General features: G+C 36.0%; 1 protein-coding gene across 1 annotated transcript in view; it reads right to left on the bottom strand.

Moving 5' to 3' along the window:
* Positions 1–14,788: 14,788 nt before the first annotated feature.
* Positions 14,789–19,427, bottom strand: part of FAM241A (family with sequence similarity 241 member A) — a 42,105-nt gene continuing 37,466 nt past the window's right edge. Inside the window, exon 2 of the mRNA XM_025874051.2 lies at positions 14,789–16,996. Within this exon, the coding sequence (XP_025729836.1) occupies positions 16,751–16,996 (246 nt within the window). The 3' untranslated portion in view covers positions 14,789–16,750. The remainder of the gene's footprint in view (positions 16,997–19,427) is intronic.

The raw sequence follows: 19,427 nt of genomic DNA, 5'->3' as shown, positions 1-19,427 counted from the left end.
TTAGTTTAAATATGCTAGTTAATAAGTAATAATATCATTATGGTCTCCCAAAGACTCTGCCCTTATGATGCTTATGCCATTGGGTCAATAAACTTAGGTTGATACTCAGGTTGACACCCTAATTTTGGACATTGAGCTCATAATGAACTTTAAAAAAATCATTGAGATATAATTCACATATCATAAAACTCACTCCATGAAAATGTACAATACAATAGTTTTTAGCATGGTCACCATTAGATTGTTCTAATTCCAGAACATCTTCATCACCTCTAAAAGAAACTCTGTATCCATCAGTGGTCACTCCCAGTTCTCTCCTCCCCTCTGCTCCTGGCAAATGCTAATTCCCTTTCTGTCTCTGGACATTTCATATAAATGTTATCATGCAATAACATGCGGTCTTCTGTGTTTGGCTTCTTTCACTTAAGCATGATATTTTTGAGGTTCATTCATGTTGTAGCATTTATTAGTACTTCATTCCTTTTTGTGGTAAATAATATTCTATTGTATGGATATACATTTTGTTTAGCCATTCATCAGCTGATGGACATTTGGGTTGTTTCCACTTTTTGTTTATAGTAATACTGCTGTGAATATGTACAATTTTTTTTGTGGTTATGTGTTTTCATTTCTCGTGCGTTTATATGTAGAAGGGGAACTACTGGGTCATATGGAAATTCTAAGTTTAACTTTTTGAGGAACTACTAAACTGTTTTCCAAAACAGCTGCATGATTTTACATTCCCATCAACAATGTACGATGGTTCCAATTTCTCTGCATCCTTGCCAACATGTGTTATCGTCATCCTTGTGGATGAACTAGGATCTTGTGGTTTTCATTTTTATTTCCTAATGACTAATGACGTTGAGTATCATTTCAGAACTTATTGTCTGTCCATTTGTATATTTTCTTTGGAGAAATGTCATAATGAAAAATTTTAAAACTTTCTCATGTCACCCATTAATCCAAGACATTAATAGGTATGGGTATAAAAGTTTTAAAGACATTTTATATACAAAAACTTAATTTATAAATTACTCTTTGTTAGTTGCATCTGCTTCTCTAGGACCAGTCTTGGGTAGGTAATATATAGAAATTAGCCATGTTAAAGCATGTTTGGAGTGCTGCTTATCCAATTTTGTACTTCCCAGACACCTAAATATCCAGGGGCAGGGACCACTTAATTCAAGAATCTGTAACAATACCTGATAGGGTCCTTAAGATGTGGAACTAATGAAGAAAACAAAAGAGGTTAGTTGAAAATGAATATTGTTTAATGAGAACTATATTTAGTTTTCCATATTGTTAAGTGAAATTATATGCAACAACTAGTAATACTATACAGTTGGAATATTGATATTACTAATTTTATTTATTTTGATTCGTTTGTTATTCACTATTTTTCCATGTTTTTAGAAAAATTTAAAAATGTATATTTTTGTGATTATAAATTAAATACACATTTATAGTAGAAACTTTGAAAAGCATAAAATACAAAAGAGAAAAGAAAAACAACCAGTATTAACATGTTGGTATGAATCCTTTTTAGAGGTTATATGCATGCATTTAAAAATTGTTTGCTTGTTTTTTTAAACTGGTTAATGCATACGCATAGAATAAAATAAAAAAGTTCAATAGGGTGCACAGTGAAATGTTAAATCTCTACCCTGTGTTCCAGTTTTTCTACCCAGAAGCAACCTCTATTATCAGTATTTGGTATAATCTTCCAGAGATATTCACACATATACGTAATACATACACACATAAGTGTTCTAAATTCCCCCTCTCTAAGGTACTGGGGAAAGTTATAAATCATGGATAGTTTAAGACAATGGTTTCTTTTCTGGTCCAATATAGTTTCTTTTACTTTTTGCTTCTTGCATTTCTATTGATCTTACTCTTTGCCTATTATTTTGCAGGATTATCACTTTGTGTATGTTCCAAATTCACTGTAAGTATTGAATTTTTATAAATGGTATTCCTAAGAAAGTTTACTCCTACAGTATGCTCTGTAAAAGCACCAGAAATTCCTCTGCCACCATTTTGCTGATGTCACTCTCCCACCTAATAGTATTCTAACTTTATCATATTCAACCACAGAATTGGATTTATAATCTATTTCTGTCTCTTGCTGTTGCTATTAAAACTTTCACATTTATTTCTGATTTCTTCAGCTAGATTATAAACTCTGTAATAGTAAGTAGTAGGCCTTATAATTTGTATTTCTTATAGCATGCAATGTCTGTATTGCTTTGCCGATTGTAGGTGTTTAGTGTTTGTGGATTGAGTGATTCAAAAGAAAAAGCACACCTCCAAAACCTTGGCAAAACAAAACAAAACAAAACAAAACAAAACAAAACAAAACAAAACAAAACAAAAATCTCAGCACAGAACAAATGCCAACTAGAGTTACAAACTGATTCCAAAGAGTTCTCTTTTCTATGCAAATGTCTGGATACATACAGGTAAGAAATTTTCACTTTGACCATTGTTTTGAGAAAATGTTGAAAGAAGTAATAAAACCTTTTTAAAATCTCTATTTAGATTTGATTTTTACCTTTGCAGTGTTTAAGTTCTATATAATTTTACATGAAAGGAAATGAGGAAAGCAGTGGTAGGGCTTGGTGGATAGACAATTAAGTGTCCATAGATAAGCAAATCACTTGTGAACTGGACCAAATTATTTGGCTTCAGCTGCTATGCCTAACTCCCAGGCAATTCAGAGTATGGAAAAGCCAGGTTGAGCAGGTCTGCAAGGCACTTTGAGTATCACAGAGGAAATAATTAAGATTAAAGAAATAAGAATTTCGTGTGCTATTTATTTGATCAGTTAGATTAAAATAGGCATTATTGCTGACTTGAGGGTAAAAACAGACTGCTCCAGCAGATGACCCAAGAGGGCTTCAAAAGGAACTTCTTTTGGCCTTGGTTTGGAATTATTCCTTTCCTTCCTGGCATTCTGTTATGGTAGGAGTGAATAAGCAGCAGAAATAGGGAAGTTTATGAAACATGTTTTCAGGGGTTCTAGAATTTAAACTGATCCCGGGCATGCCAACATTTGGAGAAATAACTATAAAAATTAGGTTTGAAGTGATTGGCAGTAATCGGTTCTCAGTTCAAATAGTTTTCAGTGTTACGACTGACCTTTCCATGACATTAAGTTCATCTTCTCAACAACCAATTATGCCATCACCTTTGGGGCACTTTGGGCCCCCATAGACCCATGCAGCGTAAAGAAAACAGCTCAGCATCTGGCCCTTATTATCCTTTTTGTCATCCAGGCATCACCAAGTGTTCCCATCTGTGTTTAAGCCTGACCACTCATGCAATTTTTATAGTAGCAAGTGAAAATAGTTTGGAAATTTCCATCTTGAAGGCCAACACCTCATGGAAAACTTTGAGAAGCATTTTATTTATTAATAGAAACTCAGTATATTAACATTCTTAGTATGTATTTTTGTAGCTTTTCTATTTCATTAGATAGATTATCCTTTTAAAAACCACTTTTCTGCCAGGCAGGGAACAGGTAGAAAGTAGAGAAATTTAATGCACTGAATGCATAAATTAGCATATATTAAAAACAATAACTTTTTATTATTAGTGTACATGTACTGCATTAGTGTATTATTAGTGTACATGTGGTATAGAAGATAAATTAAACAAAAAATATTAAATAAAAACATGCCCACCACTCGGAGATCACCGCTATTAGCACCTAACTATACTCCTAGAAAATGTTTATAAAAAATAAAATAAATATAATAAACATGCATAATAAATATATATAAATTTGATATATAAATATAACCAAATTAATTTAACATTTAACCCAACTCAAGATGTTTTTTAAACCTTATCTGAAAATGTTTTGCCTCTTTGAGAGTTAGATCAAATTGGCAGTTACAAATAGAAAAGACAAGACACTGATTCCTAGAGGGCAGGAGTTAAGAATACATAGTAAGGGCAGGTCTTTTTCTCTGTCATGTAACCTGTTCAGTGTACAGATAGTCTTCATAATCACCATTGGATAATTAGAGTAGCTGACCTTCAAAATATGATAGAGTATACTGGAGATAATTAGACAGAAATGTTTTCAAATTCTCATAAGCCAGAAGTCTCTTAATAAGAAGAAAACAGGTGTTACTGTCAGCAGCAGTTATCAAATCTTGTAAAGCCTTACACTCCAGAGAGTACCCAGTACCGGTTATTTCCTCCTGAGAGTGCCTCTCAGTGAGATGCAGATATCTTGAGGATGCCCCATGGCTAGGCAGGAGTGCACATGGGATTGCCAGGCCCACCGGACCTCTCCCTACCTGCTTCCTCTCCGGGGTCCTGTGAGGCCACAGAGCTACAATGATATCAACCCTGGGAAGCTGACCTAAAAGACTTTTTAAAATATTTTGGGGCCTCTGAACTCTCTTACGGGTAGACTGTCTCTGAGACTAAGGCTGTTCTTGGAGCATTGGGGGCGGGGGCGGGAAGGAGATGGTGTTCCCGTACAATGTTGTCCTGAGCAGAGAATACTCAACAATGGTGAGGTCTTCAGGCCAACAGACTCTGTCACTCTTCTGGCCCGCCCACTTCCAGGGTGTTCTGGAGGCACACCCCATACCTACTAGGAACCTCTAGAAGTATGGGAGTATATATCCTACCCAAAGACTCTCTTGGGTGTGAGCTAATTGCTTTTGTATTACAACAAGTAGATTCCTATTATTTCTCACCCCAGTCCCCAGGGGAAAATTATTAAACATTGATCAGATGCCATATGGAAAATTACAGATCAATGATTTTACAAAGGAGAATGAGTTAAAGTGAATTTTATATTGCTGCTATAAAATAATCTATAAAAAGGAGAGTAAAAAAAGCAGAAGTCATTAGAAACTCATGTTGTCTGATAACACAAATTATATTTATTGTAAAGGGGATAATATGTAGTTACTGACATGACTAAGAGTTCAGTTGGAATTTGTTAAATTACTTTTTAAAAAAATAAACTTTTATTATTATTATTTTGTTGTTGTTAAAGGCTTTATTTATTTGACTGAGAGAGAGAAAGCACAGAGGGAGAGGGAGAGGGAGAAGCAGACTCCATGCTGAGCAGGGAGCCCGATGCACGGCCAGGACCCTGTGATTATGACCTGAGCCGAAGGCAGACACTTAACTCACTGAGCCACCCAGGTGCCCCTAAACTTTTAATTTTAGAAGTTTTAGATTTATGGAAAAGTTGCAAAAATTATACACAGGGATCTTCTATATCCAGCATGTTTCTCCTATTGTTAACATCTTACATTAATATTTATACTTACAGTATATTACTTTTGGCACAACTATTGAACCAGTATTGATACACTATTATTAATTAAGTCCATATTTTATTCAAAATTCCTTAGTTTTCCCTAATGTCTTTCTTCTGTTCCAGAATCCTTTCCAGGATACCACATTACATTTAATCATCATGTGTCCTTAGTCTCCACTTGTCTGGGACAGTGTTTCAGACTTTCCTTGTTTTTGATGACCTTGACAGTTTTGAGGAGTACTAGTCAGATATTTTGTAGGATGATCCTCAGTTCGGGTTTGTCAGATGTTATTCTCACAGGCAGCCCTGAGTTACAGTTTCTTGAGAGGAAGACCACAAATGTAAACTGACATTCTCATCATATCCTATCAAGGGCATATGCTGTCAACATGACTTATCACTAATGGCATTAAGCTTGATGACCTGGTTGAGGTAGTGTTTGTCAGGCTTCTTCAATATAAAGTTACTCCCCCTACTCTCTTCCATACTGTACTCTTTAGAAAATAAAAATTCATATTTAAGGTGTGGGGAGTCATGCTCCACTTTCTTGAAGGGGCATTATCCTCATAAATTATTTGGAATTTTTGCTCTACAGGAGATTTGTCTATTCTTTCCCATTAATTTATTGATGTAATCATTTATTTATATCAGGATGAACTCATGTGGATATGTATTTTATACTTTGGGTTATAATCCAATACTACTTTATGTATTTTCTTGCTCAAATTGTTCCAGCTTTGGTTATTGGGAACCTTTTCGATTGGCTCTTATATCATGTGTGTATGTGTGTGTGATTTTAGGCCTTCCTTTCTTTCCGGCACTACAAGATAGCCCAAGCTCATCTTGTATATTCCCTGCCCAGCTCTAGAATTGGCCATTTTTCCAGGGACCTTGGGTTCCTTTTATTGGATAATACTATTAGACAGAAAGGTCTGGTGCTGGTGTGCTGGTTACTACTGGGATGTGTTATTTGTAAGGGATCTCCACTTGGAAATACATGATTGTGTATTGTAGGGAGAAAGACTATCTACCCTCCTAGGTTTGATTAGCTAGGTCTGTGAAATAAACTGAAAATAGGCAGATCAACAGGAGAAAAGGTACACAAATTTATTGTTACTATATGCACAGAAGTATCACAGGAAAAAATAAGTGAATACTTCCCCAGATCAGTGAGATTTGAGAACTTATATACTATCTTGATAGAGGAAGGGGAGTGGGATGTAGGGATTTAGAAGGCAGTACATGATCTTTAGGGGAGATGAATGGACTCTTTGAAGAATAGGTAGGAGGGAGGTATGATGGTTTATGACAAAGTTTGTTTGGGTATGATGTCGACTTCTAGTCTCCTCTCTTGTGATGAGAGTTAATGTTCCCTGGTTGATGAGACTCCCAGGCAGGTTACAACAATCGAGTTCCTTTTGGAGGATCTGTCTTTACGCGGGGAAGGGGAGCTCAGAAAAAGCCTTTCCCTGCGTTTGTTATTTTTCAAGTGTCTTCAGTTCAAAATAATCAATGTACCGAAGTGGCATATTTTGTGGTGGCATGTCATGAACTCCTTCAATACAAGTGCCTTATATACATATACACATATCTATACTTATTTCCATATTTTTTTAAATCTGTATCTATATTAAAGTGAACATGAGTTCATACTGATGTCCCTTGTTCTGTATTTAAAGGAAAAAATTGGCAACAGATGGTGTCTCACAGCAGGTTTTATTTCAGTCTTGCTCTGATTGTATGTGCCAAATCTACTCAAAAAATCATTGTCCATTCCCTGGGCCTCCTCTGAAGATCAGATTGCATTGAAAAGCATGCTTCTGCTAGGAAGAAAGAGCTTCATCGGACTGGAAGTGCAGTAGACATTAGGGGAAAGAGAAGAGGCAGGCAGGTGGTGCAACAGTCTTGTTCTTTGACTAGATGCCAATGGAGATATGAAATATCAAATATGGATATACTTTGAGGCATCAGCGTTGTTATTTCTCCTGGTATGAACATTTCTGACAGTCATTGATGAGGAGAAGTGACTCACCTGGTCGAGGTAGTTTTAGTAGCAGTTTGTCTTACTTGACTTGGCAGAGATGAAGCAGGAGCACCTAGCACTAGTAAATGGTATCAGTAAGGTGCCTGTAATTTAAAACAAGTAGGAAAGCTCAGGGCTTTTTATTTTCTGCATTGCAAAAATAATGTCTTCTTTGTTAGTCTAGGGCCTTTGCAAGCCAAGTTAGTGGGAAAAAAACCTATGCCATCAAACTTGGGTGTCAGTGATATGGGGAGGGAAGAACAAGCATAGTATATTTCCATTACAGCAGGAGGTGATTGTGATGATCAGGTAGCCAGGCATGGAGCTCTCAAGAAATGTTTCTTACAACTTGAAAAAGGGAGAAACACCCGAGGAGAACTGTATTTGGCCAACATCAACCCTATCTGAGCATCTTATAAAAATATCTGAAAGCATAAATTGACAGTTAAGGAAAATGTGGGAGAACCAGTTTTGAAATGCATTAGGAGATGGCACTAAAGATATGCCATAGCTTATTATAAAACATTCATATCTGTAAACATCTGATTTGAGAAACTTCCACTTTTCAGGTAGAGAGGATTGTTTGAAAGGAAAGGAAATAAGAAAGAGGAACCTAGGATGGAATGATGTAATTGAAGACTTGCTAAAACAAAGATTAGTTAAGATCATACTATGCTTTTAGCATGTTTTCACCGACTAAAAAGACAAGACTATGAACATATTAATATTCTTGTAAGCACTACAAATTAATAATGTTTACTAGCTTATACTATCTAGCTGTACACAGAATGTATCCATGTGTATTAGTAAGGACAGGATTTTTTTTGTGAGAGTACTAATATACAATTACATTTATCTTGGTGAAACATTTTTAATGGGTATTGAAAAATGACATAACAGACCAACAGATTAGTCTGAAATTTCACCTCGAAATCAAAGCAAGATAATGTTTGTGATTCTATAAACATACCTTAATACTCTTGGCCTAATGCAATTAGAACAGAAAGTATTTTTGGAGTTGATGTCGTTTTGTGAATTGTTCAAGTCCACAGCAGAATTGTTCATGCATTGGTGAATGTAATTGTGCACCTAAGTTTACTAAGGCAAAGGAGCAACAGAAAATGCAGGGTATTGTAGTAAGTAGATGTTTAAAGAAAACATAGTATCTCATTGAAGAAGGTGTGGTTGCACAGAGCACACTTCATTTCTATTCACCTCAACACTTTAGGGTCTTCCTTCTTTTTTTTTTTTTAGAAACAGATTTTTTTTAAAGATTTTATTTATTTATTTGAGAGAGAGAGAATGAGAGATAGAGAGCATGAGAGGGAAGAGGGTCAGAGGGAGAAGCAGACTCCCTGCTGAGCAGGGAGCCCGATGTGGGACTCGATCCCAGGACTCCGGGATCATGACCTGAGCCGAAGGCAGTTGGTTAACCATCTGAGCCACCCAGGTGCCCCTTCTTTTTATGATCATTTTGATTCATGAAGCACCAATAGTTGACACTAATAGGAGAACTCAAAAAAGATTTCAATCATGAGGAATTGGGATCATAGCATAGAATTTCCTTGTATTTATCAATCTTTTGCCAACAATAAAATAGATCAGGCCTTTTATGGCTTTCAATGTATGAGCTTTCCATGGATAGTGAAGAATGTCCTTGCTTACATGTGACTGTTTATATTTAATAATAATGACCAGTATTTATTGAAAGCTTGCTACGTGTAAGGCACGACAAAAAGATATGCAATAATTTATTTAATCATAACAGTTCCCCCATTTTACAGATGAGGATCTTGGAGTTTAAAGAGATATGTGGGTATGACTTATACAAACTGTACAGTCCGTCAATAGCAGAACCAAGTCTTGAATTCAGGTCTGACATAAAGAGATCTTTTTATCTGAAAGTTGGTTTGCATGTTGTTCTAATATTTTCTTATAACCAAAGGGGGAAATCATGCTTAAACACTGCTATAGTTTTAATATGTAACTGACTTACAGCCACTGTCTTGCTTGATCTTGCCACCTCCTAAGATTCCAGGGATAAAAATAGCAGCTAAAATTATACTTAGGGGCCCCCAAAATATTCTGGGCCAAGACTGGAGAAAGCTCTTTTCAAGTGCCTACTCGATTACCAATTCCAGTTGCTGAGAACTTTTATGCTAAAATTAAATAGGAAAGTCATGATTAGGGCCAAAATCCAAGTCATAACAAATCAGTCACAATAGTGTGTTGGGGTTGGGGAAGATACGGGGTTTCTTTACAAATGAGTTCTGCTTTGCTGTTGAAAATTTTATTTTAAATATGTTCCAAAAATTTGAGAATTAAAACTGCTTTGGAACTTAGGAAAGAGGCCAGAAAGCACAAAGCAGACTTACCTATGTCTAGGCTTGACCATACCCATAGTTCAAATCCTTTGGCTCTGAAGAGAGGATCTGAGCTGCCCAAAACAGCACTCACTATCGACCCTTTTGATCTCACCTTGCCCTCCATGATACCTGAGTCACTTCCAAAAGCCCCACTCTTTAGAGTACAATATGAAGGTGACTAATTTAAATCAGAAACTCATTGGTCAAAATGGATTTTAAAAAAATAGGGGTAGCAAAGATGGTTTGTCCTGATGTCTTGTGAGGCCCTATCTGAGCTTATAGTTGATCTAAGCAGTTTACATATACAAAATCTCATGGATTTCCTACTCCTAGTTGTAAGTAATGGGCTTTTCTGTCAATCATTTTTTCACCTGTTCCTAGTAGCTTCAAGCCTTTGTTGACTCCTGGGCATAATGTTTAGTCAACTAAAACTTTATCATAATTGAAGAACTGACTCTCACAGTAGAAGCAGGCAACACAAAGACTAAAGGCTCTACCCCTATTTTTTTAAAACCCATTTTGACCAATGAGTTTCTGATTTAAATTAGTCACCTTCATATTGTACTCTAAAGAGTGGGGCTTTTGGAAGTGACTCAGGTATCGAGAACAAAAGGGTTGATAGTGGGTGCTGTTTTGGGCAGCTCAGATCCTCTCTTCAGAGCCAAAGGATTTACTCTGTTAACTGCTGGAAGTGCTGCCAGATGACAAGCCCCAGCTGTCAGCTCTCTCTGGGGGGGGGGAGGGGCTGCTTTTGGCTGAAGAGCTCCCCTGTCCCAACACAGGTCAATGCTTAAGGGCTGTTTCTGTTTGAGGGCACCCCATAGAGTCGCTGAGGCCTTGCTGTGACTGTATTGCATACCTCCCTTTGTCTAATCCTGTTTCTTTTACCTCCTTCACAGTTGCTGATCCCAGAGCACTCCCTAATAAACTTCCTGCATGCTAATTTCTTCTGAGTCTGTTTCCCAGGGAACTGGACCTACAGCAAAATCAATTAGAGCAGCTCTGCTTTTATCGTTTATAAATATTGACTATCCATGTAAGATTTCACTTAGGGCAAACCAAACTAAAAATCTTTGAAAGCCACTGATCTAATGTTTAAACAAATGCTTCACCTTATATGAAAAATCATCCTTATAGTTTTGTGCAAGACCAATTTATTTACGTTAATCCTTCCAAACCAACAACTAAGCAGTGTTTTCTCCTTTTGTAATTGTTTCTTCTTAGCCTTTATTTGTATGTTTCATTTACATACATACTCATGTGCTTATTAAAGCTGAAAATACATTAAATAATGAAAAAAATATTTTTCATATTACATATGTAAAACGAAGAAACTATACAACAGAAGCAATTGTAGCAGACCAGAGAAGGGCATTCAGTAGATGGCATATACACTCAAATAGTGATAGAATTTTTTACATTCCTGTCCCCTACCCTCAAAAAATAACTCTTAAGATTTTGACCTAAAACAGCTGTGGTATAAATAAGGGTATTGTATATAGAATTTTCATTCTTCTGTTAAAAAAAAAACTCACATTAAAAAATATACCGTCGACTAGCCTCTTGTAATAAAGGAGTAAACCAATAACAAAAAAGGACTGTGGTCTTATGATAAAATTCATTGTATTCTGTGGTGCATTGGAAAGCTATCAGGGAAATTTCCAACTAATTAAGTTGCTGAAAGGCTAAATGACTTTAACTGCTGAAAAGATAACTCAAATTTAATAAGCATGTGTATGATTAAGTTCTGGATCTTAGCAGGTCCCGGCAGAGCTCATTCAATAATTCTAACTTACACAATTGTCAAGGCAACAAAGGAGAAATACAGTTTGGATGCAGAGGTTGATCCTGAGCTGGGTTTTCCTCCTTCTCTATCGCCTGGAAAGCCATTCACACATCAGGCCTTAGCTTTCTGTTGCAGCATTAGGGATGATTCACTCTCAGGTATGGTGTTGCTTTGGCAATTTCCAAACTTGGTGTGGCAGCAATTAACTGATATATAGAACATGATATAGAGAGTCAGGAGAGAGGCTCAGGATGCAGGGTTGTGAAAGAGTATTATTTACTGGAAAAAAATAACGAAGTAGTTTATATACATGTTATTTAACATATATGATCTGGGTAACTAGAACATTCTAGTGGTGGATTTATTCTGTAGCCTGAAACACCCAAGCTTAGATACTTGAGAATTCCTGATCACAACTTCTGAGTTTTTTAAAAAAATTAAAATTGAGTAGATAAAAGTCTATTGAAAAATACTGGAAAAATATGAAATTTAGGTAGCATCAATGACCACATGTGTTCTAAAATATCCTTTCTGGACAAATAGTGATTTCATCAAGTACAACACTGAAAATACATACAGTCTCCTAAAAATATGCAAGTGTATGGTAGTAACACTGTATATGCAAATAATAGCAATATTCTTCCATCAAAAGTGAATCAACTTTATAAATGATAACGTATACATCAATTCACTTTCTTTATGCATTATAAGCATACTTTTGGAGTGAAAGAACTCTAAAATACAACCAATGCTAAGTCTTTGTTAATGCACTATAGGGAGTACATGAATAAATGAAGTTGATTTATTAATTTGCTAAATATTTTGAGTATATATTATGTGCCAGGCATTGTGTTAGACAATGCAGTGTATGAACCAGATAGATATGTTCTCTGCCTTTGTGACGCCTGTTGTCTAAGGGAAGAGGCTGACAGGGCTGCCTGTGTGGCTCTGGTAGGTTGGGCGGTGGACCCTTGGTTTCAGCTAGGGTAGGGATCTTGGGTTGGAGGGATCCAGCCCTGCCTCGGGCTTGTGTTCAGCACGGAGCCTGCCTGGGATTCTGTCTCTCCCTCTCCTCTTACTCCTCCCCACTTGAGTGGGTGCTTGTGTGCTCTCTCCCTCTCAAATAAATGAATAAATCTTTTTTTTTTTTTTTAAGGAAGAAGCTGACAAATAAGCTATTGCAATATAGCATGACAAGTACTGATAGGGGAAGTGCAGAGTTCTCTGAAAGCACATAAAATATCAAAACTGGATTTAATAGAGAAATTTTCCTGGGGGACATTATGTCTAAAGGTCTTAAAGCTGTGGATGTGTTGGTCGGTTTGGTGGGAAGAGGCTAAAGAGAGAAGCTGAAGCATGTACAGAGTTCTCAAAGTGAGTAAGCATGTCTCTCACAAGGAACTGAAAAAACAAATTGAGTAAAGCTGAATGTTGGAAAGGGACAGCAGTAGTACAAACAGATGAGGTGCACAAGAACCAGTTCTTGAGGGGCCTTGTAAAACAGAGTGAGGAGTAAGCACTTTATCACAATGGCAACAGGAAACCATTGAAAAGATTTAGGCCCAAGAGATCAGAGTTATGATTTAGAAAGATTACTCTGACTGTAGAGGGAAAAATGAAGGCAGGGGAGACAAATTAGGATTCCGTGATAGCAATCTAGGGAGATGATGGTGGTTTGAACTAAGTTAGTGATACTGGGAATCAAGAGAAGTGTAAAGATTAAAGACATTTTTTAGGAAGTTAGATAGACAGAACTCAGTGACTGGTTATAAGTGGGCAGTGTAGGAGACAACTGTCATTTGCTGAGATTGGAAACATCGAAAGAAAAAAAAGGTTTGGGAGAAGGATGCTGAGTTCTTTTTTATTTCGGACATACTGAACCTGAGGTACTAAGGGATAAGCAAGTACAAATGTTGGGCAAGCAACTGAATGTATGGATTTTATAATCTGTACAGTGCTCTGAACTGAAGATACTGATTGCAGAGTTGTTAGTATGAAATGGCAACGGAAACTATGGGAGTGGACACATTGTGTCCAAGGCAATGTGCAGGGTGGTGAGAGAGTAGGCTGTGTTCTCCTTATATTCTCCTTGGCCAAGCCTATTACCAGAAGTATCAACAGGTATGAAAGTCTTATTGTTTTCTCTTCTTTGACCTTTTGAAGCCATGAATTGACAATAAAAACATTTAAAATAACCTGAAATCAGTAAACATTTGTAAAATAACGGTTAAATATAATCTACAAACCATGCAAGCAGCCCTTAATTGCTCAGGATCTAGCTTTGACTATTTTGAGCTTTCTACTTTACAACAAATCTTCACTTATGCTATAATTTGCCTTCCATCAGTTCTGTAATTGTTTATTTTCTGATCATCTGGATGAATGGATATGCAGCTCAGTGACAGCCCAGAGAGATTTTCTCTGATCAAAACATGTGATTACATAGAGATGTGTTGGTTAGATGACAACCATAATTCAAAATTGCCACATGGAAAAGATCCAAATACAGTTTTGGATGGGTTGATGGGGATTTGCCTCAATATGCTTCCTTTTCGATCTATAGAAGTCAAAATGGGGATGTGACCTCTAGGGTGGTTAATAGGTGGCATGCTAACATATGTTTAACAACTGGCTTGCCAGGAGAAAAGAGCCCCGATTTGTTGTGTTTGCCAATTTTGATAGTGTAAATACTCCCCTCATAGACAATTTCAGGCTACCAACTGATGCCACTGAAGGACTGGGGGGAAAAGGTTACAGTTGATTTCTGCAAGTCAGTGCAAGCTGGCTCTGGCACACTACTGGACCGAGTATGATTTGACTGGTGACCAGGGATGGGAAAATACCTGCATATCACAGCTTAAGATATGAGAGGACTGAATTCTACAAGACATCAAGTTTTCGCCTTAAGGAAAATTGACTTATTCATCTCTGGCCAGTTTATTTGTAGGGTTTAACCTTTTCCATTTGAACTGAGAGCTGTGGTATGAATGATGTATACATTAATAATCTAATAACCTTAGCAATGTAACTTCTATGTCCTTATTCATAAGGAATAACAGTTTCTAAAATTGGCTTGTATCCGAGACTGAAATGATTGAGAACCATTTCCCATTTAATTCCTTATGCTGTGAACCAAAGAAACGACCAGTTTCTTTTCATTTCAGGGTACAAGTATAATCTACATTCTAATATATTTCATAAAAGAAAATGTATTATTTCCATCAAATAAGCAAAGTTTGTTTTTTCCCTATCAAAGCAAAGAATTTGATGGTATACTGCTCTAACCAATAAAAAATTCAGAAAGAATAGCAGCAAAATATCTCTTAATGTGATTTAATATATACCCTATTAACAGCAGTGTGCAGATACACAGTATTGACAGTCTACTTTAAATAATTACTATTCAAACTTACTTTAAACTTTTTTTTCAATATTAGCACTGGTGGAATTAGAGCCATTATTATGCATACTATATCTTTTTTATATTCCAAAGGAAAATTAAAATTCTTGGTAGCATTGGAAAAGAATGTACTTTTTAATATTTAATGCAGATATACAAAATCTCATGACTTCTATTAAAAGCCTCACAATTCTACTGTGTACAAATGAAGACACCTTTTCAAATAACTTGGCCTTATGCCAAATTCATAAAGGTTTCTATAAAAATATTTCAAACCCAATAAAACCACACTGATATAGTACAAAGTCTTTTCTTTTGTGTCAAACTTTAAAGGTCTGTATTTATACAAATCCACAGTACTTTTTAGTGCCCTCTGATTGGTATTTTTGTTCAGGATTATCTAATTTTAGACATCTAAGTGAACATTTTTCATCAGTTTTCTGCTTCAGCATGGAAGACACTGAGAACTCATGGAATAAAATTTTTAAACAGGATTGGGTAAAAACTTTACAAAGCAGAATATTAAACACTTTATACACTTTAGTTACTACCCTGCCAAAGATAAAAATACCTCATTGTCCCATTTCCCTTATTTAACTTGAATCTTTAGTACCCCTCCTTTATCTGTATAGAAGGTCTCTGAGACACAAGTGTACAGATTTTAGGTTCTTCAACAAAATCCAAAAAATCACTAAGCCATTTTCTGTTTTCAAAGTGTATTTAAAGAAATGCTTGTTTCAATATAAAACCCCAAAGTGCTGAATTAAAACACATTAATAACATGACTGGCCAATTACTGACTTGGCTTTAGCCTTAGAGGAATATTATTACAATTGGCTGTTAAATTTCAAATTTAAGCATTTGGTTTTATACTGTAATACTGTACTTTCCTATACAGACATCAAAGAAAATGAGCTGATTTTTTTTTCCTTAAAGGCATAGTAAAATATTTTAGCCATAATACAAATCAACTTTGGGGGGGAAAATCCATGCCAAGATAGGAAATAGATTTTTTAAAATCTTAGAGTAATTGCTATAAAAGAACTATAAAATGTAAATTTCTGGAAAAAAATACTTGGAAAATGTCTCTCTAGAAAAAAAATACACAACTTGTTAGATACAAGAAAATATAGCATTACCATGGGGTGCAGCCAGCAATGGATGTGGCTTATGAGACTTAAAAAATTCACAAAAGGTAATTAGCACCAAAATTGTCTAAAACTTCAAATGATATACTGAAGCAATTCCAGGCCCAAATATTACATTATAAAAAAGTTACATTTAACTTTCATCAGCCATAATAAATATATCCTTTTCAATCTTTAGAAAATGTGCTAGCTTTACTGATTTTCATCACAGTATTAAGGTAGTGTCTAGTAATTATCATTTATATTGGTTTGGGCTGAGCAGGAACAGTAGATATCCAAGTTATTTCCCAAATAATAAGGGGTTATTTGGTGGGTATGGGTGGGGACAATTATCCCATTAAAACTTTAGCTCCTTGTTTCATCCTTTTTCTTCTAAAATATTTTATTGGAATTCTCTACAACGTGGTTTGAATTCCATATCCTGTTATTTTCCCTGCTCACTTTTGGTGGTTTTAAGATTTGGTTTGGGACCAGGGTGGGGTGTTTAAAAGTGGGCACAGATCACAGTAGTAAAACAAGACTTTTGAATAAGCTACAAAATGTATATTCAACCCTGTTATTATCAAGAGTTGAGTTTAATTTGAAACAACATCCACTTATAAATTTCATTACAAAACAGCACACAATTTGAAACAAGGCAAACTTTTCGGCTTTCATGTAGTGAAATATATAACTTCACCAATCACATATATGGCTACCAAATGTGAAACAACAGCTTATTCGGCCGTATTTTACTGTTGCACATAAATAATGACTAGGCAAAGAACAGCAACTAGTCCAAGGGCTTGTAGGCCAAGGAACCACAGCATAATCCAAAAGAAAATGACTATTACTGGTTCCACAATTCGTTCTCCAAAATACATCCTTGTGAAGCCCATGTCGATGAGGCTTTTGTTCAATTCACCAAAAAGTGTTCCCATCTTTTTGTAGTCATCTCCAACAGGCTCGCCAGTGTGGTTTTGTGATTCTTCAATATCCTTTATAACAAAAACAAAAACAAAAAAACAGAAAACAAAACATAAACATAAAATGAGAAATAGGGGAAGGTCCGTAAGAATAACGACTATCTCATCGTTCTCCCAAAATACGGGGCGTATTCTGATAATCATTCAGTAAATATCTGGGAATGTTCCTTTTGATTAACATATAGAACAACTATGTCTGTGCCCACCTTTCAAGGATATGGAAAGCACTGATTTATTGATTTCTGTAGAATCAACATTGGACCCTCAACTATCAGAACACTGATTTATAAGATTAAGGAAGGAGCTGATTCATTTCCATTCATTTTCTAGTTTCCTGGGATTTTAAAAGACAGCTGCTTAAATGAGGAATCATGTTTGTATTGTCCTTATTCTTTACAATGATTTAAAAATAACTTTTCTACCAACTTCCTGTTTTCAGGCAGGGACCCAAATTGCTCTGTCTTGTCTAAGTAAGCTTTTTCGTCCATTCCGTTGACACTGAGACTTTAAGAAACCTAGCCTCAGCTGACTTGAGCAAATCTTGTTGCTACTATTGAGCATTCCTCAGCCATCACTGTTGTGATCTTTCAGTCTTGGCTTTTTTGGCTAAGGAGACCTCCGTGTAGGCCCTTGCATAGTTTCTTGTCCAAATTCTAGAAATGTCCTAAGTGTATCTTATTAATCCCATCAGGAGAGACAAAGAGTTTTCACATAGGAATAATTTTGTACACTACGTCCAAAAGTCCACCTAGAAGTCAGCTCCTAAGAAAATGTCCACGTGTACACAATATGCATATCAAAAAATGTTTACTATTTCCAAAAAATGCTTACTATTTCTATTACCTCTTATTACAAGTAAGGCCTTCACGCCAGTTATTGAGCTACTGTCTCTCAGCTTCAAACCACTCCTTGTAATTCTAGAAACATATTTGGCTCCTTGTTAGTCTCTGCCAATAGAGGGGTGAATGAGACACTGCACAGCTGGAGAAGGAAAGGGATTTGCTATCGTTTGCTCCAGTGGGTTTGCTGGTGCTGTCAGTTTTGTTCTAGCAACAGTTCTTCACTCTGGTAGTAGTAATTTCTTCCAGTAGCAGCCACTGATCTCAGTTTGGGGATTTCCCAACACTTGCAGAACCAATCTCAATGTGCCTTCTTGAGACACCAGATCCAACTTGTGGGTGCCTATTCCTCAGCTATCTTGTTCTTAGTTCTATGGGATCCCCCCCTCTGAGTACAGAGACGCCAGCACTGGGTGAGCAATGATGAGTTCTTGAAAGTCTGAGTTTCAGCTCCACAGGGCCTTTCCCCAATCTTCTCAGTTTTAGTAATTCTACCCCTTTGTTTGCTGCCCCAGCCCAGGCCTAGGAGTGGGGGCTGCTTCCAGTTGTTGTTACCTACATAATTTTTAAATTTTAGCATACTTTGTAATCCCCTGGAGGGCTTGTTACAGCACAGACTGTTGGGCCTATCACCAGGGTTTCTGATTCATAAACCAGGGCTAGGGGTTGGAGTCAGAATTTGCATTTCTAATAAGTTTCCAGTTGATGCTTATGATGCCTGCCTGGTGACCATCATTTGAGAAATCACTGCCTTACTGTTCTGTTTCCACCTTTTCCATTCTCCAACACCTAATTAATCATTCTTTGAATTAAATTATCTTTGTTGAAATCACTGATATAATTTCTCCTCACTAGACCCTAATACAGCCACAAAAGAAAAACTAAGTCATGTAGGTGACAAAGTTGTCTGGTAATTTATTAAACCTAATTGCATTTAGGAGTCATGATTCAAATCAGTCATTATTTACTGAATACCTTCTAGCTCACTGTAGGTGCAAGATGGAGAATTATTCATATAACAAAAAATTTTTAGGTATAGGGTTTGACATAGGAAAAAGTAGTATTAAATACCATTAAGTATGCTGTCTATACCAGAGGAAAGGAAACTTAGAAGACAAAAGTCACCTGCCAAAAAGAGCCAATGAATTGGAGCAAGTTTTGAGGCACTCTTTAAATACGTGAATCAAACTTAGATTCCTTTAGTAGAAACCAAAGCTTGATCATTTCAGCCATCAATATATAAATAAAAATATTTTTCATTTTAAAAATGCATTATTATCTAGTCTAAATATATACAATTTAAAGTATATATTTAAGGAAAGAGGGAGTGAAAAAAATCTAATTTTTATTTGCAATAGCAGATAAAATGATTTTCAATAGGACTTTAAAGTGATCCTTCCCCTTATAATAGCAATTTATGTAGAACAGAGTGTCATTGATGAAATAGAAAAATGAAACTTATTGGGGAAACATTGTTAATTATATTTTAAGCCAGAATTATTTTTGAATTATATTTACATACAATTTTAAAATTAGTTTTGAACTTGCATTTCTACCAAAAAAAAAAAAAAGAGTGGAAAAAACAAAATGCTGTAGAGGGAGTT

This window comes from Callorhinus ursinus, unplaced genomic scaffold (genome assembly GCF_003265705.2).
Source record: "Callorhinus ursinus isolate GAN/ISIS: 27379988/994484 unplaced genomic scaffold, GSC_fseal_2.0 scaffold4, whole genome shotgun sequence".
Lineage (NCBI taxonomy): Eukaryota > Metazoa > Chordata > Mammalia > Carnivora > Otariidae > Callorhinus > Callorhinus ursinus.
This window is presented reverse-complemented; position numbering and strand designations above follow the sequence as displayed.